The sequence below is a fragment of the Patella vulgata genome, chromosome 4, assembly GCF_932274485.2.
Source record: "Patella vulgata chromosome 4, xgPatVulg1.2, whole genome shotgun sequence".
NCBI classification, from domain to species: Eukaryota; Metazoa; Mollusca; class Gastropoda; family Patellidae; genus Patella; species Patella vulgata.
Window position 1 is genome coordinate 60,254,983 of NC_065882.2, and position 24,481 is coordinate 60,279,463.

A 24,481-nucleotide genomic window follows, 5' to 3' on the forward strand; every position below is an offset into this window, starting at 1 on the left:
AAACCATATGTTAGTCCGGAAATGACCTAGTTTGTTTCTAGTGGACGTTAAACCCAATTTCTCTCTCTCTCATACGCCACAGTAATCTCCAGTCAACCGAACTTCATTGTGTGTATACAGCAACTTCTCTAGATCGTGCCGTATTTATTAGACTGGATGGAGCGGAAAGAAGGACGTTGAACCACATTTTATTTCATTTCCCTAGACATTGATTAGAATGCGAGATATGATTCTTGTAGTTGTATTGTACTCTAACACAATATCGCTTTAAACGTGTAATAATGATATATTATATCATAAAATCAATAGAAATAAATCTACATTTTATACACACACACACACACACACACACACCCACACACATATAATATTTTTTTTTATTTTATTTATGCATTTATCTACCGTAAACAAAGAAGTACTTGTACAAGTACTTCTTTGTTTACGGTAGATAAATGCATATATATATTTTAATATGCCTGATGGCAGTACATTACAGTATATTTTTATACATAAATCTACGCATTATGTATCATTATGTTAGGCCTGACTGAAGCACGCTACACTTAGCTTCTTGGGAGTTTAGATTGTACAACGTACACGAATAGTTTTTCCGCACAGATCATTTAAAAACATAAGATGTTCAAGAACAGTAATTTTGCAAAGTGTTAACACAACGTTAACGCCAGGAACGTTAAACATAACTAGTGTTAGTTTTATTAGTTCAATGTCTAAAATGTCGAAAAATATCGTGTGTGAATATATTTAGCGTTTGTTTTGTTATAGTGTATCTTTGTATATATTTTATGATATAATTTTAGTTAATGTAGTAATTGACCAATGTCCGAATTGATATCTCACTAATCTTTCAAGTCTTTTAACTGTTTGTGTTTATACTTAATATAACGACATATATTACGTAATTATAGTTAACACGCGTTCTTGGTATGTCGATATCTTCTTCTGTGTTTAAACATCTGTTTCCTATGTACAATTTAACATCTCTGATCAAATATTATTATATAATTATTTTAATCCTAAGCTTGTACATATGTTCTATATTCTGCAGTATCTTTAGTCTGGTGACCGGCTCACCCTTGCGATACCTATCTCGTTATTGTGACCGTTAGCTAGTTTTGGACACTCGTTTATTAAAAGTACAATTTTAACTATTTATCTGAGTTTTCGTCGTTAGTGTTGGAATAAGCTACGACCCCCAGAAAACAGCACTTCGGAAGTTTAAAACAAATGCGAATGTGAGCGATTGAAAACACAAAGAGCGATTTAAACCTTCACAAGTGTTTGATGCATATCTATGGTCGACAAAATCAACCCGCCAACACGACAAAATAACCCGACGATCGCCGCCTTCATTTCGTCGACTTGTCGGGTCAATTCTTTCACCATCCGACAAGTCGACAAGTCGACAAAATACAATTATTTCGATTTGTCGTGCAGCGACTTGTCGCCTCGGAAGTCAAACTCGAGCTTGCGCATTTGCTGATTGGATAACTTGCATGCGCACAGATTAACTTCCGAGGCGACAGGTCGCCGCACGACAAGTCGAAATAATTGTATTTTGTCGACTTGTCGGGTTGTGAATAAGTCGACGGCGACAAGTCGACAAGTAGACAGAATTGATCCGACAAGTCGACGAAATGAAGGCGACGATCGTCGGGTTATTTTGTCGTGTTGGCGGGTTGATTTTGTTGACTTGTCGCCTTCTTCATAAGCAGTGCCGAACTGGGGTGCCGAAGGTCCACCTGTCAGGTCATTGACCAAGGCCCACACAAGTACTGCGATACTATTTTTATAATATTTTATATATTGTAGTGCTCATTATTTTTCAAAAGCAAGTTAACTCAAAATGTTGTCTACATAATATGACCTTAGCATCTATATCGTCTTATGAATATCTACCGTTATAATCTATTTGTATATGTTTTGTAAGTTCTTTACCTTTCGCACCCTGTAAAATGTGTAAATTTAATATATCCAGTCGTCTAACTTTTCAATGAACATTGTTTATGGAAGCGATTCTACATAAGCAGCAACATACTGATCCGCAGTGAATATTCGCTAGGACGCGACAATCACTGCGACTTAATGACCCACAAATATTAACTTTTTTCCTCAGACAAATTAAATTCTAAAACATTTTTTTTATGTATTAGAAAAATAAATCAAGACGTTTGAAGTATTTGTAGGTAAAAATTATTTCCTGTTTTAGTGTAAATGGGTATTAAAATGAATAAAAGGCGCCATTCTGCTCGGATCAGTAACGTCTTATGTAAACAATGCACGTGCCATTGAGGCAATGATTGAAGCCGCGTGATATGACGTCATGTGTTGACGGCAGTCATCTTTTACAGAGATAGAAGACTTTCGTAATACTCTGTGAAACAGATTGAAGCAGCAATGCCTGTTAATTGTATCCGTATATAGTATGTACATATATCTGACTCATGAAATAAAATATTATTTAAACTAAAATGCGGACCGCTTATGTCGCAATTGGACGAAGTCCTCTGACCGCCCCTGTCCGTCTTTATTAAGCTTCAATATGAAATTAAACAAGATACCGCTGTACTAACTCCCATCATTGTTCTAAGGTTATGTGGCAGTATGAAAGAAGTATAAAGAGTTTTTAATGATTTTCTGTTTAAAATGAACGAAAATAGTTAACAAATTTATACATTTCTTGGCTGATTGAATTATCGTTAGACTGGAAGAAACAATAATAATAATACTTTATTACATATAGCATTAAGTTAAACAACTTATAGCCTTTAAATTATACAATAATACAATCAAAATGAAAAAACGTGTAATTAAAAAGAAAAAGAAAAAACAAAAATAATAATAGTTATTCACAAACAATAAATATACAATAAAATTAACTTTAAAGTTTAGGAAGGTAATGATGTACGTTGAGCAAAAGCGGTTTATCATCGTTTTCTTTCTTAATTTGTACCAACCCCGTAAAAGGGCGGGGTAAATTGCATTGTGTCTTTACTGAAATCGCGGGAGTTTCCGTTTTGAGGGATTAAAAGATACCAGCCATTTCTTTAACCATTCATGTATTCTCTCAATATCTGAATTTAAAACACGCGCGCATTCGGTCGGATCTTCCATTGATATATGAAGTGTCGTATCGACGGCAAAGGTTTTTTTGATTGGTCGATAAAAATAGCAAAAACATCAAGGGCAGATAGTTTGAATACATGTCATCGCCGTGGATGACCCCAGGGGTTATTGGAGTGGAACTGTCAAGTGTTCTTTTACGTACATGGCATGGTGTACTAGCCATTCCGTTTTGAGCACCATCCGAGTGGTCAGTGCACTCAAAGACCTTTTCAAGGATGGTGTCTGCAATAATGTAAAGGATAATTTTTGGCGAAAAACCGAGTGGATCTGAATATACATTGGTGTGAACGTCCGGGGAAAATTTCCATACCCGTACACACAACATATAAAGTAAAAATTATCAGATGTTTGTCTCAAAAATATCCAAATTGTTCTGTTGATGAGACATTAAACCCACTCTATTACTACCATTCGGTATTTCTGGTTAATTAGATTCATGACAGTGCATTTATTTCTTGAACCTGCCAAAAGAGACCAGAGCTGGGCCTTCAAGCAGGCCCAGGATCATGATTGCGATTCGCCACTATATAAAGATACAGTTGTTTGATGATGCTAAAATAAAACACTGTAAACCAAGTGAAAATTATCTTTTTATTTTTATTAAAATACAACAAGAAAGTTTGTAAATAAGACATTAAAACATTTTAACCATTGCCCTTTCATTGGTATTTACGTTGTCATTATATATTTTAAATTTCTCAGATCGTCAACCATAAACCCAATTAAATTTATATAGAATTCTCCGCCCGTTACCCCATTTTTTCATTATATAAAGAATTACTAATCTAAACATATATATTTAAAAATAACAGAATGGTTTTTATTGTTTGTTTATTTTACAAACGCATAATGTGGCCAAACGGTGTTTAAAAATAAAGTGCTGATTATTTCTAATAAATGTTTAAGCGCTTTACTACTTGAAGTTTAAATACTATTCAGCTCTAGTTAACATTGGAGATATTAGTAATTACTTTATTGTCAGTTCGATGTGTCCCCCTCCCTCGCCTTCTCCTTCAGAGTTACAAGGCAACATGTAAATTAACATATTTAATAAACTAAATTACATATGTTATATGATTATCATCAGCAAATGCTGGTCAGTAAGTGTATAATAATAGTCATTAGTAAAATAATGTTAAAAAGCTAAAACACAAAAGTGTAAAAATTGAGCTATCCCTACAGCTCCAAAACCATTTATATTAATAAGATAAAATATGGCAGAATATTTTTAAAAAGTAAAATAAACAAAATTTTGGTCTGTTATTAAGGCGTGTTTGAGCGTGGCCCCTAATGATGCTTCCATGCGGTAACTGTAGCTGTAAGGCGGCTTTTGTCAGTTTCAAATTCAATTTCATCACATCTGACAAGTTGGAGCCTGAAAACCAAATATCAAAAAATTAATATTTACTGGCTTAAAATAACCAAGATTTAAAGTCTTGTTCTGTACAGTTAGCTTGATTAGTGAATCGGTAGGAAAAGAAGCTTCATGTCGATTGATCAGGAAAAAGGATGAATGGCCCAAAAAGTTGTGGATATGTTTTATCGGTATTTTTTCGTTAATGTCCGGTAGTTTTAGAATTTCCCGTTTTCATTAGCACTGTTGGTGAAGAAAAGTAGGACGGTAAACCCTTTTTCATATCATTTTATAAAACAGTAGCAAACTTACTTATCAGAAAGAATTGGACTAAGTTCCTTGGGTGTCCATCTGTTATCAATAGAAGCAATGACAGCGAGTCCAGTTGGTTTGGTAATCTCCCATAGTCTCAATAACCAGGCTGTATAAAGATAAACACTCTTATTACACAATCAGTATTAGGTCAACGATGTAAGAGGTAACATGCACGTTTCTAGCATGTGCACCAGTCGTCATAATTTGGAATGCAAAAGTAGATTAAAATTTTATGAAATTAATGTTAAAACATCAAGACATTCGAATTTAACAATGCATATTTAACTGTATACGCCATCATTAATTATTGTAATGCATGTTTGTAATTTAAACAACCTGACAAGATGCACAGCGGGACAATGCGAAACTGTGGTTACTATATCAAGGCACCTCTATGTGCACCATAACAAAAGTAGACATATGCATCAGTTGAAGTGACAGTTAATGTGAATATTAAACAAGTTTCTATTACGCTCCGAACTCACTATTGAAATTTGATCCGTCTGTTCGTTCTTCCGTTTGCCCGTTGTTGGTTTTCAGAGATATCTCAGAAAGCTTCCAGGTTATCTTTATCAAACTTTGTGTTTTACACAATAGCCTATTATAGGATTTGTGTCCTTTGTTAATTAGACATTTCTCACATTTATTAATTTTTGTGTTGCTATGGATGCAATTTTTACTTAGGTTTTGTATACAACGACTTGGGATGTCGATAACCGAGACTGAGATGTCCTCTGGGGAGTGCTTTATTTTCATTTGTAAGTTAGGCTGCTTCAGTTTGTAGAAGACCGTACGTTATTATTTCCTGAAATCATACGGACAGCAGCAGCTCCGTTGATTTTACTGATATATGTATATACAAAAGGCCTATGTAGACATATTTACCTTGAGGGTTTTGAACTCTATGTAGATGAGTCATTAACACCAAGTCATTTGGATTAATTTCGTTTGGTATCCATGTCAACTAATAAAACGGATAAAGATAAAAATACAAAACATGCTATACCAGAAACGTGGCGGGAAACAAACACCACGTTTTACAAAACAATAAACTGCGTATATCCAAGACAGAATCAACGTAGAGAAATGCTGAAATCGACAGCCCTTTTATGAAAAGAAAATGAAATGAAATGGGATGCAACGTCCCACGTTTCTGCGCTAATGAAGACGGGCATATATATGCCATGCCTGTGCCATGAGCGAAATTTTGCCCGGACAGCTTCTCTATTCTCATTTCGAATTCTAAATGACACGGCACCTCGGGTTTTCGCTTGCCAGGCCCTCCGTCCTACACCACGGATACGAAGGAACCAGACCAGGAAATAACAATAAACACGGGACCTCCGGGTTAGCGAGTCAATGTTTTACTCACTGAGCCACCGTGGCCCCCGCACCTTTTATGCCTTAACTTTGCAGCTACCCATGATCTACACATAGGCGTACGGGGACATTTTTGACGGGGGGGGGGGGCGGTGGTGCTTGGTGCCCAAAAAATCTAGTTAGGTTCTTAGTATGTTACATAATAATAATAAATTCGCTGTTAAATTGGACACATTCAAGAACACAATATTTTTTTATACAACTTTTACAAAGTACAATTGTGTGCCCGAATTTTCACAGCATTTGGTGCCCAAAATGGGGGGGGGAAGCCGCCCCCCCCCCCAGCCCCCCAGCTCGTACGCCTATGGATCTACATCTCGCTAATCTATAAGGTCTCGTAAACACGCATCCTTGTAGTGTTCATAACAGCTTCCATATTTGAACATTTACATTTCTACAACTACGACAAGTGCAAAACATAACATTATCAATGTAAACTCCGCAAGTGAGAAGTGATTGGTATCAAACGCTCACAAAATATACTATTCAAAAAAAGTAGGGGATATTTGATTTTGGGGGCATAATACTAAAATATGCAAATGACTACGAAAAAAGTCACTATAGAACCTAACAGAAGAAACATTTCCAGTTACATGTGACGCCCAAACGCACCAATAGCTACCGCATGGAATGCAGGTGATGCTTGGGATCATCATGGGGGTCCAACCCAAGATTTGCACGACTCTGACTTTGAATGTTACAGTCATTGTGGCATTGAATTCCAGGGTGGAAACATCAGTTTAATTGTTTTAGTGACCAGAAAACAAATTTTGATATGCGTCGGCTTACCCAAAATGAAAGGTTACGTGCCCTTGGCATGCTACAGATCGGCACAACACAGGCGGTTGTGGCGCGGACGATGAATGTTTCTCAGTCTGTCATAAGCAGGCTATGGTCCAGATACCGTGATACACAATCTGTACAGGACAGACCACGCTCAGGTCGACCAAGGGCGACAACTCAAGCCCAGGATCGATTTATCCGTATCTTGGCCTTGAGAAATCGTGTCATCACAGCAAATCAGATCAGCGCCCGTCTTCAAACAGACACTGGTGTGAGAGTGAGTGGCCAGACGATTCGGAATCGACTGCATAGGGGTCACCTTCGCGCCCGACGTCCTCGCGTGATCCCTTGTTTGAGAGATCATCACATTCAGGCAAGACGTCGTTGGTGTAGGGATCGTCAACACTGGGATAATCGACGCTGGAGCAATGTGATGTTTTCAGATGAGTCAAGGTTCACTGTTGATTTTTTGGACAGACGTAGGAGGGTGTGGCGTCGTCGAAACGAGCGCTTCCAAGACGTTAACGTCATCAGACATGATCGATTTGGGGGGGGGGGGTTCTGTTATGGTGTGGGGAGGCATCACTGTTGCTGGAAGAACGGCTTTACATGTTGTTGCAAGCCGTGTTACAGGCCAGTACTACCGGGACAACATCTTGGCAGTCCATGTTGTGCCGTTCGCACGACGTCATGGCCGCCGTTTCATCTTCCAGGATGACAACGCAAGATGTCACAGGGCCAGGATCGTTACAGGTTACCTCCAACAACAGAACATCACCACATTACCTTGGCCAGCACTGAGTCTCGACCTCTCCCCCATCGAGCATGTCTGGGACATGCTTGGACAGAGGTTACGTCGACGTCAACAACGTCCTGCCAATGTCCAAGAACTTGCTGCTGCGTTGCAACAGGAATGGGACAATCTGGACCAAAATGACCTTAGACGTCTCATTAGGAGTATGCCACGTCGGATCAATGCTTGTTTCGCAAACAGAGGAGGATTTACCCGTTACTGACTTGGTTGTGATGCTGCGGTAACTTTGCTGTTTGACCCCGGGTATCATTTTACCCTTATAATGGTCAGTCTGTGCCTTACTTAGTGTAACGATCATTTGGAATAAATCGATGAATGTGAACTTCATTTCATTTTGTCATTTGTTTCTTCGTCAGTTTCATTAGGTGACTTTAATAACACTTAAAAATCAAATATCCCCTACTTTTTTTGAATAGTATAGTATGCATGTTCTGCCTTGTATCCCATGGTAATTAATAATGAATAGATATACAGATTAAGTTATTTACCTGCTTGAAGACAATATTTTTGGTTTTAACATCAGAATCTAGGGTAAATGTCTGGTTCTGATTGTAAGTATCAGGCACTGAAAGACTTTGGTTAGTTTGTAGTTTGATTGATGCGTCAACAAACCGGGCACATATTTCGACACCTAAAACCTGGAACAATCAAACAAATTATAAATACACGTACGCCTATACGTGATAAGGAAAATTATTTGAGGATTGGGATCCTTGGTCTTTTTTTGTAAATTCTGCCGAACCGCAATAATTGTTGACTGGTCTTATTCTGGAAGCACACTAACACTCGAAGTACGGGCACCACAATAATAATTGCAGAATGGTTACGAGCAGTATAAAATGATTACTGTTATACATTAAAAAGCAATAATTGCTGGCTGCTTGCATTGCCCATGTCGCTTCTAGTCCAATGAAACATTGGATTGTCTAGAACCCAAGTTGGTTCTCAAACAATATTAAGTGAAAACCAAGACTGCGTGTTATTCGGGGAAGATAATTCAAATACGTCACGTTACCATACTAAGATTAGCAATGGTTATTTAGCTTATATACTAATCGTTATTATTGCTTTGGGAAAAACTAATGACACTGCGAAATCACAAGGGTTCTTCTATATAGCCACGCGATTAGTTCTAGATGTTCCTAGAAATACTGAACCATAATACTTACAGTGTCGTAATTTCTACTCAGTAGAAAAGCCAATTGTCCGGCACCAGAACCAAACACAGCACAGGTGCCAGGAACAATGTCAAATAATTTGGTCAACATAGAAGTGTACTCTGCTAGAACTCTAGGCATACTTTCCCGAAATCCAAATTCTAATTGAAGTATCCCAAATAATGAGACATCAGATTCGTAGACATAGTGGTAATTGGTAGAAGGCACCGCCACTAATTCTACTTCGGTTGTATCAAAATTGATATTACTCTCTGAAAAATACATTTTTGTAAAATTGCTTTTAGGTAAGAATTTAAGATGAAAGGGCTACAGTTGAGATTTGTGGCTAAGAATTTTAAACAAATCTCCAATAAAAATATGCATAAGAAGGGTCGTAACAATTAAATTTTGCTACATTAGTCGCTTAGGTTAATCTCATTGTCCGCCTTCATTAGCCAGTCGGAGCAGAATAGTACGACGTTAAACCCCATTGAATAATGTTGTAAAACATGCCTAGAAATTAACAATATTAAATTAACTTGAAAACGTGACCCGTATGTGTTACGAAACGTCGTTATTAAATAATAGAAAAGTAGTTATATCCATATATACATTGTGTTGTGTTTTGTTATGGATACAAAATTTGTCACTTGGGGAACAGGGTTGCATACATGAGTTACTTCCCTTAAGCCCTTTATAACTTTCCAATACATGCACCACATTATTAAGAGACCTTTTACGTGCACGCCAATATGTACACGGGACCTCGGTTTTTCGTCTTGCCCGAACAACTAATCGTTGTTCCTTGCCAGACACTCGATTCTGCACCACTTACAACGAGAACCACGTCGGAAGATCTGATAAACTTTGCCAACTTTCTCTGCCAACATCGGGATTGAACACGGAGCCCCCGGGTTAGCGAGCCAACTTCTTACTCCCTAATTGATAACAAATCCGCTTCTAACGGTAATAATTATGACGGTATACAATGGTTAATCTAATTGTCAGCATACAAATATCCCCCACAAAACATGGCCGACAACGGAGTTGGTTAGTTGAAACATGGACATTTAAATGTATTATAAGGTCCATAGTTGAAACACATCTGTTGATTACTAAGAGATAAAGTATGGCAATGGCATAATACTTACTAGTTTCACCAAGACCCAGTACAAACGTATCATTGGATATAACTCGGATTGGTAGGTTAGCCTGTTCAGAGTTGTGTGTATTTCTTACCACACGGAAACCAAGATGTTGAATAAAATGTGGACGGAAAGCGTAGCGAGCAAATCGTGAAGCCAGATCTCCTGTAGATATCCAGGAACCACCCTAAAATTAAAAATTTAATACCATATTTTCAAAACGCATAACTAGCTGAATTTTATTCTGAATAACGCAAGGACCGCACTTCAGACAAATATTCATTAGTTTTAGACCTTAAAGTATGAATTGTCGTGGTATCCAACCAACACTTGGAAAGTGCCTACTCCTTGGTTTTCTACTACTGCTAACGACCCTATCGCCGGATTAAGGCGGAATGGGGCCCTAACGCACTTAAATAAATAGGTTTAGTTTATATTGACCAGTATCATATAGTGTTTCCTATCAAAACTGATCACACCCACGACACGTACCAGTATCATAATATAGCGTTTCCCATCAAAACAAGTAAATGATCACACACAGATATTCAGATACTTACCAGTATCATACAGTATTTCCCTTTACTAAACAAGTAAATGGTCACAAACACGGACATCTACCAGTATCATATGGTGTTTAGCCCACAAACAAGTACATGATCACACTTACGATACTTACCAGTATCATATAGTGTTTCCCATCCAAACAAGTAAATGATCACAAACACAGACATCTACCAGTATCATATGGTGTTTAGCCCACAAACAAGTACATGATTATATTCACAACACTTACCAGTATCATATAGTGTTTCCCATCCAAACAAGTAAATGAGCACAAACACGGACATCTACCAGTATCATATGGTGTTTACCACAAACAAGTACATGATCACATTCACAACACTTACCAGTAGCATATAGTGTTTCCCATCCAAAACGTAAATGATCACAAACACAGACATCTACTAGTATCATATGGTGTTTACCACACAATCAAGTACATTGTCACACTTACCAGTATCATATAGTGTTTGCCGTCAAAACAGGGTGACGAGAAATCGTCATATAGGTGGTGTGTATGGAATCCATTAAATCCATTAAAATGGTCTTCATGCCATTCCCATGCATTACCATAAACATCACAGAAACCGACATCATTGGCAGGATAGAGATTTACAGGGGTAGATGATCCATACTGCATGTTCAGATTAGCTGGTATTGTATCTTGATAAATTATATCACATGATGTACTCTCAGTTTCTGTTTTCTGTAAAGGAAAACGACAGTTACCATAAGAATGGAAACTTGTAATGGAAACTGACAGTTACCTCAAAAATGGAAGCTTGGCCTACAATGATACATAACTAGTAATGTTATGGTGTACTTATATAAACATACCTCAGAACCTCGCATCACATGACGTTCAGCTTCAGCGGGTAGTCTAAATTCCGGACCTTTCCAAGCACAGTATGCCTTAGCTTCATGATATGTTACTTCAACAGGCCAATCCATGGGTAGATCTAATTCATCAAACATAGCACGATACCTAAATAAACCGAACACCTCTACAATTACAATATCATTTCTCAGTCAATAGACCAGTACACCCACCCACCAGGTTTGATTACCAAACCTATGTGAGTAAAATCGATAACAGTAACAATTCCACTTACATACGTTGAACTATTTCATACAATCGTCCTTGTTTTTTTCGTTGAGTTCGGAATAACCTCTGCTGTTGCTTCGCCCAGAATTTTTCTTGCGGTTTTGTTTTTTCAAAAATAGACAGTATATCATTTGAGACTGTTAATACTTATACCTACCAATAGCCGGACACGCCTTGTTTATTTTTGTTGTGAAAGTCGTTGTTATTATTAGAAGGTTGGCAGTGAGAATAATCAGTGAGACTGGCACCACAGTTACCTTTACATCCTTAAAATAACAAACCATCTTCAGTTGAAATAGATGAAAAGAATTACCGAAAGAAACAGATACTATTTACAAGAAAGGGTACCCCAATTGGCCGTAATTTATTTGAAAGTTTACAATGGATAGCATACTAATTAAATAAACTGCTATTCTTATTGTTGAATAAATTGAAATATACAAAAATAAAACCCCAATCATACCCTTATTGCAGACCCAAAATGATGGATGTTTAGCTTGTTTAAATTCTTTCCATTGCCAACCATCTTCTGTCCAAAGTTCACGTTTGTTATAACCACCATCTTTTACAAATTCTAAGAACCACCTATTGGTGATAGGATATTTAGTTGACTCAAAGCGAGGCACACTGTAAGTATAAGTGAAACCTTTGGGCTTAGTCTCCCAAAAACAAACGATACTTTAGATAAATTGGGTATAGTGAAAAATATATAAGCCAATCAATGAAGAACGTCTCTCTTTCAAATTCAAAGAAAACATTTTTTGTTCTTGGCGTCAGAAAGTACCCCTCAATAACCTTTACATTATGTTAATGTTTTTAGACATGGGCTTCATGGGATTAGCTATATAACCCTTGATTGTAAAGGAATTTTGGTTTTGTTTAGCTTTAACAGTAATTAAAGCGGAGGCATTTGCATACACAGTGGTAATATCGAGCGAGTCACCGATTATATCTACAGAAAGTAAGTATGATTTCCCACTTACTCATTGTGATACGTTCGTATGTGACATTCTCCATTCTCTAATGTCTATTTTATTGACGAACCATAATAATGATTCTTATGAACAATATTCAAATCTTCCATACTTTTCATTCAGAACGGCTATTAATGTTTTTGAAATAACTGATCGCACACTGCACAACTTATATAATCTGACTATATTTTGTCGAACAATACAATTTTAACAGCACAAAGTGTGGTATAATAATAGATAATTAAAATAAACATACTGACAATCGAACAATCCATATTCATTATCCCAGCCATAGGATGGGAAGTTTTCTGGTTTACCCAAAGTAACATCCGTGGCTTCCATTTGTATGATAGGGTTCTCCTTTACACCTTGATCTGAATATAATACACATTTTGTTATAAACACATTCTTATGGAAGAACAATTACTGATTTATTTGGGCGACGTTTCGAAGAGTATTCTCTCAACGTTTTCAAGTATACTCTTGGAAGCGTCGCCAAAGTAAACCAGTGATTGTTCTTATAGTTTATTTCTCTATCCAGTTACTAAATGCCGCTAAAGCATTATTGTTGTTGATTCTCCCAGAGACAGATACGCAGTATATTCAGTAAAATATATTGTACATCACAGTGAAATTGTTTGTGAAAATAACTTTTGTAGCACATTTAATCAATAATTGTTTTAATAGTATTCAAAATAGAAAATGAAGATGGCGATTCTAAACTGCTGTTTGTGCATTCAGATCGAAATTGTTATCTTAATATTTTATGGTTTGCATGACGCCCAGCAGTGAGATTAGTGAAATAAACATCTTTTCCCATATTTTGCAATCGATTTTAATTGTTATTTATTTACTATACAAACCATGTTTCATGGGTCCGTAAATCCATCCATCAGGTTTGGTTACCATGTCAACAGGCAGTTGACGAATCAGAACTGACGAAGTTTCCAAATGAATACGATCATGTTCAAATCCCATCACCATTGCCCACTGAAAGGGAAATAACTAATAGTGAATAAAATTTTAATTAAAACGGATATTTGTTCCTTAGGGTAAAAGTGGAATACAGAAACTGGGGTTTTCCTTGGCGCATCACAAAGGCCACAAAAAAAGTTTCCAATAAAAGAATATTTAGACGACAGGGTACCCATGGCCAAGAGTCTTTTCGGTAATACAAATAGAACCAGGAACAACAAGACTACATAGATATTGTATTGATGTAGTTATGTATATTATGTATCAATATTGCAATGTGTAACAAAATACTAAGCATTCATACATTTTTCGGTAATAAACTCGCCAGAAAGTACCTTATGAAAGAGAAAGAGGACACACATTGTTACTGATACGATTACAGGAATGTGGTACTGAACGACTGTACAGGATGCCTGGTTAAACAAACATGAGGGTGATCTTCAATAGATATGTACTTACGGACTGTCCATAGTAATTGGTAATTGTAATTGAGTATCTTGTTACTCACCCAAGGACTGTCCATAGTAATTGGTAATTGTAATGGAGTTTCTTGTATAATGTTCTTTATAATATTTCGAACTTGTTGACGATATTCTACAACAGTCTGGATAGACGGCCATTTATAACTTCCCCCCATACGATAATTTTCCTGTAATGGTAAGGAATCGACTGGAAAAACAGTTATTAACAGAAATACCAACATTTGATTTAAATTTATAAATTTTAGCGTTAGGGAGAGGCGGCCAGAAAAGAAAATGAAATGAAATGTGGTTTAACGTCCTACTGTTCTGCAGGCCAGACACGAGGTTTAGTAAACAAAGATTAAATTTCCGGTACCAAGGTTGTTTTATATTAATCAGTATACCCATTGGTGCTAATCTTAGTTCGAAAAACACTAATCATGTCCTTTTAGTATATCAATATTTCCATCATAGCATGACAAAAACTTGTCAGAGAAGAACTGTCTGGATTGGCCGTGGTCACCTCTGCCTTTCTGTTATCAACCAAGTATTTAATCAAAGCTATTAAAATAACCCGTGGTCAAATCTTATTATCAGGCGAAACCGTTTCAAAGTTACGTGTGAAAAATAAACCATTTCTCGACAGTGGAACAAACTATTTTTGTAAAAATATTTATATGATGGTTTTGATTGAAATAGATAATGTAAATGTTAAACAAATAACGTGCAACGCTCATATTATGAATAAAATATTTGTTTGAAAGGCCAAAGATTCAGTCTTACCAATATAGAGTCACCCGGTTGACAACGAAAATGTTTCAGATTACGACATGTAGCGTAAGTTATCAAATGATACATTGCATATGAACGTATAATAATAATAATTTAAATAGTTTAAGATCAAAACCATATGAAAGGTGACTGATACAAATTGACTATTCTTGGCAATGGTTGAAGATTGTAAGTACTTACAGTATCATCCCAAGACATCTCATCTACTCCTGTCTCAAACATCGTCTCAAACTCTATATTAACTCTTTCCTTAAAAAAAAATAATCAGAAGAACCATTGTAATTTTGATTTCTGAAGAGAATATAATAAACACGATGATGATGTTGATGATGATGCTGACGATGTTGACGATGATAATGACGATATGGTTTAAAGTTTTGTTGCTGCTGTTATTGAATAACATGGTAAGTTTCAGCATTGGCTGTGTTGGTACCACTTATGACCAAGATTTTGGTAATGATCTAAATGATGAGGCCTATGATGATGATGGTGATGATGATGTTGATAATAGTGATTGGCGAATTAAGATGATGTTTAGAGCTGGATAATAAATAACCAGTGCACGTAAAAAGAACCATTCGATATAAGAGAAGACCGTAGCGAAGCTGTCCGGCCAAATTTCCCCCATAGCACAATGGATGGCGTATTGCCATCTTCAATTCGTAATCAAATAGTGGCTATATATTTTAAGAACTAATAGTATTCATTATCAACAGAGTAGTTGGATTATGAATAATTATGATATTAATTCATACCTTTAAAAGTCTTGCCAACATCAGTTTATTGACATAGACAACGGCTGTATGAGCAAAATAGAATATAAGAGGCAATCGAAGTCTATCTGGACACATATAGAAGACATTATCATCTGAAAACAAAGGTACTTAATAAATAAGTTTAGATATACCATTTATATTATGTTAATGAAGGTTTCCGTTCATTATTCTCTTTCTTTCTATAAAACAGCAATTGAGCCGAACCACGATCATTCAGAAATATTTATCACCTTGAGTAATACGGCGTATGCTAACAAGGCAGATAAGCATGGTACATACAAGCAACTGACATTTGGAAAGGATAGAAACGGGACTAATAGTTATTTTCGACACAAAAAATAAACAAATTAGGACCAGTTACTAAAATCTGGAGATGTCATACGAACGATCGGGTACAGTCACGCCAACAAAACATTCTTTAATACAGGTGGCACTTGAACGTGGACACCTGGTAATTTTCTGAAAGTTGATTCGACTATCATTATAAAATTATCTATCATTTGTTGGCATATAAAAACAGGTGGACCGTGTTCTGTAACACATGATTACGTATTGAACGTGGAAACCTGGAAATTTTCGGAAAGTTGATTCGACTATCATAATAAAATTATCTATCATTTGTTGGCATATAGAAACATGTGGACCTTCTTCTATAACGCATGATTACGTATTAATATTTTTTGTTGGATTTTAAATCTTGAAGATAATGAAAATTAAAATTACCATTCAATGACGTGAACAGGGTTTCATATAAGTCGTAGGAATTCTCAAAATAATCTAAAATATCCCTGAAATAAAATTGAAGACATAATACATATTTCATATTTTCAAGTTATTGTAATATATGGTGTATTATTAAAATGATAATCCATCGACAGGCTTTGCAAAGTTCTTAGTGATTGAAGCTTGATGAACTTTAACACTTGGAGGTCACTTATAAAGTTATCTGAACACTAAATTCCTTATCTAATTAATTATATTCGTCAAAACAATTTAAAATGCAGATTAATACGACCATGAAGTGCTCGTTGAGGGGTATGATCAATCTTTGTAGCACTAGCACCCCTGATTCTGATTCTCATGTGTATTTCCAATTGTTTCCGAACCACCCTTGTGACCTCTAGAGGGACCACAAGCTAAAAACGTGATTTTTTGTACAATCAGGGGCCATAATTCAGGAAGTAACAATCCGATATACGCGAATATTGACAGAAAACAAGATATTTGGGTTATAAACATGCATATCAAGTTTCATCAAAATCGGATCAAAATTGTGACCTCTATAGTGTCCACAAGCTAAAAACTTGATTTTTCGTACACTCAGGGGGCATAATCCATGAAGTTATGGTCGGATACATGCGAATAGCGAAAGGAACCGAGATCTTTTGGAGATAGACCTATATTTCAAGTTTCGTCAAAATCGGATAAAAATTGTGACTTGTAGAGTGTCCACAAACAAATTGTGGACGGACAGACGTCCGGATGGACCGGGGCGACGTCAATATACATGTACGTCCACATGAAAATGTGGGCGTATAAAAAGAGAAGAAATAAAAACAAGGACTAAATATAGCCGGTCAATATCGCACTGAACCTAAGTAAATCAAGTCTTTAATCAGGAGCATGACTGTGCTCTTTTTGATTACCAGGATGACATTGCAAAATGTTTCATGACCCTGAATCTCATGGCAACGCAAGAAAATAATCGACGCAGCTATTTTTCAATTGTACAATTATAATAAGAATCACTATAATAGCCACCCACCACCTCCTTGACTTTCTTAACGTCGTATTACATTGCAATAAATTGTATTTCTTAGATTTCACTTCGACGAAACCCCTACCCTTATCTGCAGATAGTGGAAAGATGCTGCGACGCCCCCGAGCATCGATTGTTATCACTGTTAACAAGCTGGTGTAAAGGCATCATGACGTTTTAACATTGCTGAGTTATATCTAATTTGATGTCTTTCTCACAATTCATAGTAACGGGACGTACCGTGAGTCCTGGGAGCCTGCAGCCAAGGAGTTGACCCCCGACATCACCAAACCGCTCCACTCGGGACAAATATAGAAGAAAAAGGTTCTAACGAACGCTGTTCCCTCTACACCCATTTTTCAGTTATGCGCACATGGGCCATGGCATTCATACCACATCACTTTTTATTTGTCGAGTACAGTTCTATTAGGCCTGTGAGATATCTAATTTGATGTCTTTCTCACAATTCATAGTAACGGGACGTACCGTGAGTCCTGGGAGCCTGCAGCCAAGGAGCTGACCCCCGACATCACCAAACCGCTCCACTCGGGACATAAATAGAAGAAAAAGATTCTAACGATCGCTGTTCCCTCTACACCCATTTTTCAGTTTTGCGCACATGGGCCATGGCATTCATACCACATCACTTTTTATTTGTCGAGTACAGTTCTATTAGGCCTGTGAGATACGATGTGCCAAGAATTTCAAGTTTACATTTGTACAAAACCTTGCGAACATGCTCTTGTCACCGTTCGAGGCTGCGACCGATAGCCAAAAGTGTACTTAATAATATCGATAGCATTTGAACTTCTAAACATAGTTAGTTATACCGTGGTCTATCTATATATGATATAACTGGAAGGGAACGAACAGATTTAAACTTTCTTTAAACTTATTCTTATCAATAAACAACCATTACAGCGGTAGGCTACTAGAGTACAAACAATGTTGGCCGAGATAATTACCTGGGGATTTTCCAGAGTGGCTTTACTGTCTTGTCATTCGGGTGGAACGAAAAACCAAGCCCCCATCTACACACCAGAACCTTGGCTGTTGGAATTCGAAATAAGAGTAAATCCTAGCGCCGCTGTCCGGGCAAAATTTTACTCGAACACTGTATGCCGTATGCCCGTCTTCATTAACCCGATTGGTACAGGAAAATACTAACATGCTAGAATGCACAATGGTTCTATAAAAATCTAAATCTCTGTCAATGGAGAATTTGTGTTATATTGATGATATATAACTGCCAGAAAGTCAAGAAATGGAATTTGTAATTGGCGAACTCGACCTTGTCAGTGGGGTGATTTCTGTGTTCTGATCGAACCCCTGAAATGATCGACACACCAATCAAACAGACTGAAAGAACCCAAATAAAATGTCACTTATTGGACAATGGCATGAATATCTGCACGATGACGATATTCAGCCTTGAAAAAAATATAATGTCGGCTCTTATAATAGGCGAATAGTCTTAAAACATTATTTAAACTTACTGTTTTGTACATGTGGACAGGTCCAAAGGTTTTAGTGACGTGAGCACAGGTTTCCCTGTTAGTATGTGGGTCTTCATTATTTATCGCTCTTAGCTGCTGGTTAGAACACTAATAATCTGTAAAAAGAGAAAAATGAGAAGCTAGTTACATCACAAATACCGACGAAGATTTTATATAAACCGGATAAAAATACGAGGACAATGTCGATTTCTAGTTTAACTTTGTTTTAGTACTTTTCCTCAATAGGCTACAATATAAAACTGCCAGGGAAACGAAAATGAACCAGCTTTCGGAATAAAACGGAAAGGTTTGACTCTTAACGTCACGATGGCGGCTCTAATTATATGCCGCGTACAACAGTGTGCGGGCGTTAAATAAAGCTATTTCACCCACAGAGAGTAGAGAACCTTTATGGGACGCGTATCGGTAATACATCATAATTTTGAATATAGACGTTAAAAACACCGCTTGATTAACTTTACTGACAATATTTTCAGTTTTGTTACCACACAGAACCAGATGTTTAATTAATGCTTTATAATTTTTTTTCAGATATTGTATGCATTAAAAAAGAAGTTACGCTTGCCACCTGAAACTAAATGCACCCAATCGTAGCTAAAACAAACATATCAGTATATCTGGACGTTTCAAAGGCGGATCCAGGAATTTTTGCAGGAGGGGGTTTTCCCGGTTCCTGGTATGGAAATTTGACAGTTGACAATGCATGGTGCCATCATCGTCTCCAAATTACGTAAACATGCATACACACTGAGCTTTTAAAGTTACAATTTCATATTTTTAAGTTATATTTTTAAAATGTATTAAAATAAAGCCCTAAAATAGATGGTATCTATAAACAGTCCTACCTTGTTAAAGAATAATCCTATTAATCCTATAATTCACTATTGCCAGTTGAGAATTCAAACGTTTGAAGATAGCTATTCCATGATGGGGGAATAGAAAACAGGGGAGGTAATTCGGAGGTAATTGTGTTATTATTTCCGGTGTGAAGATTTTAAAGTGTGAGAAAGATCGTATAATAGTGAGTTGACAACCTATTGAGCAAAAGACATAAAAATAATTATGTTTTGACTTTCTTAGAAAATATGAAATTGAAACTTTAAATGGAGAAATCCAACGTCAATTTTTATTATGAATTAATATGATCACATTGTGATTCAATTTCATTGATATCACAAGTGTATATTTCGCGCTTTGAATGCCCACCCGTCCCACCATCTGATGATAAAAGAAAAAGCACACGACCGTGACACTTTTCTCATCGGGTATGTTACTGCCAATACATCCAGACATTGCTTGAATAAAAACAGCTCATTCCAGTAAGCCCCTATGCAGATGAAATGGTATATTAATGCTAAACTATTATTTCATACAGGGAAACAATGATTAGTACAGCCTATCTCGTCAATAGAAATACAATATGCTGCGAGAAACCAACGGTTGGGTATACACAAATGAAAATGTATATTTTTGATACCATAGTGGAAGCGTCTATTGGCCCTTTTCAAGGTAAACGTAAACATGGGCAAGTTTATTTTATTGACAGAAGAAAATCCAAAGCCTTTTTTGTACAGTTCCACTTTGCCCATCCACCAAGCCCACCCCCAATACCCAATCTGCAAGAATTATCTATACTAATATTTCTGACTGTCGTTTGTCTGGCTACACTTGGATGTTCCGAGGCTGAAATTTTATGGATAGGTGTAACTCGGACAGGGGAGTAACATGGGTTAGGTGGCGTTGGACTACCGCTTCCGGTTTCGGAGTCATATTACACTCAACCCGCTAGTGGTTAATATTAATATTTCGAATCATATGACAATATATAATTGATTTGACCCCGATCTTACTTACCGTGATGTGATTTGTAATCCGAAGTATAGGGGTGAGCATTTTATATATATAAGTAATGGGTTGAGGAGAGGTGTGGGAGGGGGGGTAGTGGTGAGCGCGTGTGCGTAAAATCACAAGGTCTGTCTTGTACGTGATACGGAGTAGGATTGCCTGTCTAACCTCGTGGGTTTTCTCCGGGTCCCCGGTTCCTCCCACTGCTAAAGAACGCCAGCTGCGCGCAAGAGAATTATTGAAATAAAATATCTGATAAACTGTGCCCTCAGTTACTTCGGCATGTTGCCTTAACGAAGCCTACATTATTTATTTTGTACGGACGTTTATTGACCAATAAGATGATAGTCGGCTAAGTTTCACAGATCTTTTATCCATGCAGTCATTAAATAAATACGATACGATACCAAGTATTGAAGATCTCTGTGTTATTTTCTTCACCTGTTTATGGTTTCCTTGAAAGTATAGTTTAAATGGTCAAAGCTTTATCTACGTAGGCTAGTTCATTTTTTTATAATTCGTTGCAATTCGCAGAGGCGTAGCCGTAAAATATATATTGGGGGGGGGGGGTCCGCAAAAGAAATTATTATATAAAATGTTGACAATCTGTGATGCCGGAGGCACGAGGCTGCGCAGCAAATAGGGAGAGTGTGGGAGGGTTTGCGGGGGGTGGGGGCACCCCCATAAATTTGTTTTTAAAGTTTCAGTCTTCTGTAAACATTGTTTTGCCATATTTTACGGGGTTAAACTAAAACATCGCACCAATACAATGTTTATCATGTTTAAGTCAGGGGGTGCCGTATTCATATGTTTGCATGACTTTTACATATTGAATGTTACGCTTGAGTTATGAACAACACGACAAAGAGAGTTTAGTAGGGGAATTTTTATGAGGAGGATCCAAATGAAACAAAACTTGGTCACATAACTTTAGTTTATGAGGATGCATATTTGACAGTCCCCTTGTTAACTACAATACTATATACATATACACATTGACATTTACAAGAAAGTTGTATTTTGTACATTTTGTATATTATAAATGGATTTCAAAAAGTAAACATAAGTGTTTGTGTTTTAATTTGTATATTGTTTTATACAGATAGAATCTTAACTAATCCTAATATTTGTTGTAAAAAAAATAGGAGTTAGGGCCTACTATGTAATTTTTTTTTTTTTTGGGGGGGGGGGGGGCAAGTATATTCAGGTTTCTTACAAGCATATTCCCGTGTTCGATCCCGGCGTTGGCCGAGAATGTTCATCGGAATTATCCGACGTGGACCACCCCTTGTCAGTGCCTGGCAAGGAACAACGTATACTCTTTCGGATAAGACGAAGAGCCGGTGTCCCGTGTACACATCGGCGTGCACGTACAAGAACTCTTAGTAGTATCCAGTCTATATCTATTTAAGGCCAGCTCAATTTTTGTCAAGGTCGTTGAGATGTAAATAAGTTTAGGGCACTTTATTGTTGGCGAGATTGTAGGTTAGGGTTGGGATTAGCGCTTGGTTTGTTAACATCTCGTGACCTATGACGAAAAATTGAGCTGGCCTTATCATTTAGTACTAACCGAATGAGGCCATTTTGAAGGTTATCACATGTGATGTCATGTGATCAGTTGTGACTCCGATTCTGTAACTAACGCTGGGCGACATGAGCCCGCTTACGACTAGACTTTACAGCCTTTAAATGTATTGACAGTAGGATATCAAATCTTGCATTATGATGAGCTGGATTTTGTCACGCCGTTATTGCGAATCATTGAGATATTCAGTATGTAACGAGGTATCGATTTATAACATCAAATCGCGCGTCCATTAGGTGGGCTATTCAGACAATGCTCATCAAAACGGCAGACGATCTACCTGATTTTTGCAGTTTGGGCCATTTTGATTTAAAAATCGATTCAATTTTGTTTTCCAGTGAGAATCCAAATATCATTCTATGGTCAATGCGATTTTCAGGCCTTCGCTTGAAATATAAATCTAACAGAATTTTTGTACCTGTTTATACTAAGCTTCACCCTTACCAAATCTAAGCAATATAAGCAATCATAACATTGAGATAAGAGTATCCACGAATTCATATTCAGCTGCTCCAATTATTGTACGAACGTTACGACGGTAAATATTGTGTGGGCATGCCCACAAAATATTTCCCGGTTTATATAATCATTAGTTACTGGGGTGTGAAAAATGCTTGCATTCATTTATCATTATGAATGGGTTATAAAAAGATGAAGTGTTCAGTTAGCTTCTATCCATTCTCCATTGTCAGCAGTGCAAAACGGAGGGACTAGCAAGGGCGGCGTCTAGTCGTTGGCATGCACGTAAAAGAACCCCTTAGAAATAACAGTAGGCCGTGGTGCCGCTGTCCTGTCCGGGCAAAATTTACCTCATAGTTCATTAGTCCAATCGGTGCAGAAAAGTAGGAAATTAAAACCCATTTCATTTCCATTAATTCTTACCCCCACCCCTATGCTATGCATCACCACAGCACACCACACCACGTCACCATCAACAACATTCAACCGACACTACTAAACGTTACACGCGAGTATTATATCCTTTGATTTGATAGTTCAATAACTAGGTTTCCTTTAGCAGACGATATGTAGAGAGGATGTGTTTGTAGTACATGGATGAATTATATAATTTGCTTTACCTTTCTTCTCTTGTGGTGACGTAGTTATGAAATTTATAATATTATCAATATCAGTTAATCCAAGACAGTCGATCTTCTATCCCCTGAAATGTGTTACACGGTTTCAAGTTAAATGTAGTTTCTAAAATGATGTCTTTAGCGAATGAATTCTATATAAATACCGGCTCGCGATTTGATTGGCTGACCAGGACAAGCCCTCAAAAAAGGAATCAAACAAAAAGGTATACTGCTAATATTATATACTTTATATAAGTATGGACTACAATTACATAAATGAGGTCACACATAACACACGGACCGTTAAATGTCACAAAAATGCGCTGAAATGTCTACCAACAATAGGAAGCATTTGCTGTTCATGTAGGCTATATATATATATATATATATATATATATATATATATATAAATTGAGAAATCATTCTTCTTTCATTACATCAGCAAATTGTTGTAATTTGCAGCTTTTCATCAACTTCGCAAGCGCGACACACATTTTAACCGACTTTGAAACTAGATCGTTCTATTTCAACCCTTTTTTATTCTTTTATTTAGATCTCAAAGATAAGATAGCGAGTGGTGTATTGTTAGTAAACGAAATATAATAGAACCTTATTAGGAAGACGCATATTTGTGTTACCAAACCTCAACGAGACATGGGAATCTTAACGGCCGTGGGCAACAACTTCTCAGAGAAAATACCCACACAGGACGATATAAATCTTTAAAATATTTTCCTAATAAATACCCGAGCTTATGGTCACCGCAACCCCGTTCTCTAAGTTACTTCCTCGAAAGACAAATATATTTGGAGAATGTGAGTGTGGTGGGGGCTGCAATACTCAAGTCGTTGCTGAATGTTTGTCTTCATACGTGTCTTCATACGTGAAATTTAAACAAGGTGATTGATAGTCACGTGTTTATCGATACACAATCAAGGGTAGATCGTAACTTGAATTACA

The 24,481-nt window shown here is 36.9% G+C and overlaps 1 protein-coding gene across 1 annotated transcript; it reads right to left on the reverse strand.

Moving 5' to 3' along the window:
* Nucleotides 1–3,721: 3,721 nt before the first annotated feature.
* Nucleotides 3,722–23,674, reverse strand: LOC126818955 (uncharacterized). Its single transcript, XM_050546667.2, has 18 exons — nucleotides 23,525–23,674; nucleotides 18,995–19,110; nucleotides 16,463–16,527; nucleotides 15,719–15,831; nucleotides 15,144–15,212; nucleotides 14,219–14,359; nucleotides 13,599–13,725; nucleotides 12,992–13,109; nucleotides 12,225–12,388; nucleotides 11,919–12,027; nucleotides 11,494–11,641; nucleotides 11,111–11,362; nucleotides 10,099–10,279; nucleotides 8,960–9,219; nucleotides 8,279–8,428; nucleotides 5,699–5,777; nucleotides 4,811–4,919; nucleotides 3,722–4,519 (listed from the first exon to the last, which is right to left on the reverse strand). The coding sequence occupies exons 2-18, from the start codon at nucleotides 19,069–19,071 to the stop codon at nucleotides 4,432–4,434; spliced, it is 2,250 nt and encodes a 749-aa protein (XP_050402624.1). The 5' UTR covers nucleotides 19,072–19,110; nucleotides 23,525–23,674; the 3' UTR covers nucleotides 3,722–4,431.
* Nucleotides 23,675–24,481: the final 807 nt, after the last annotated feature.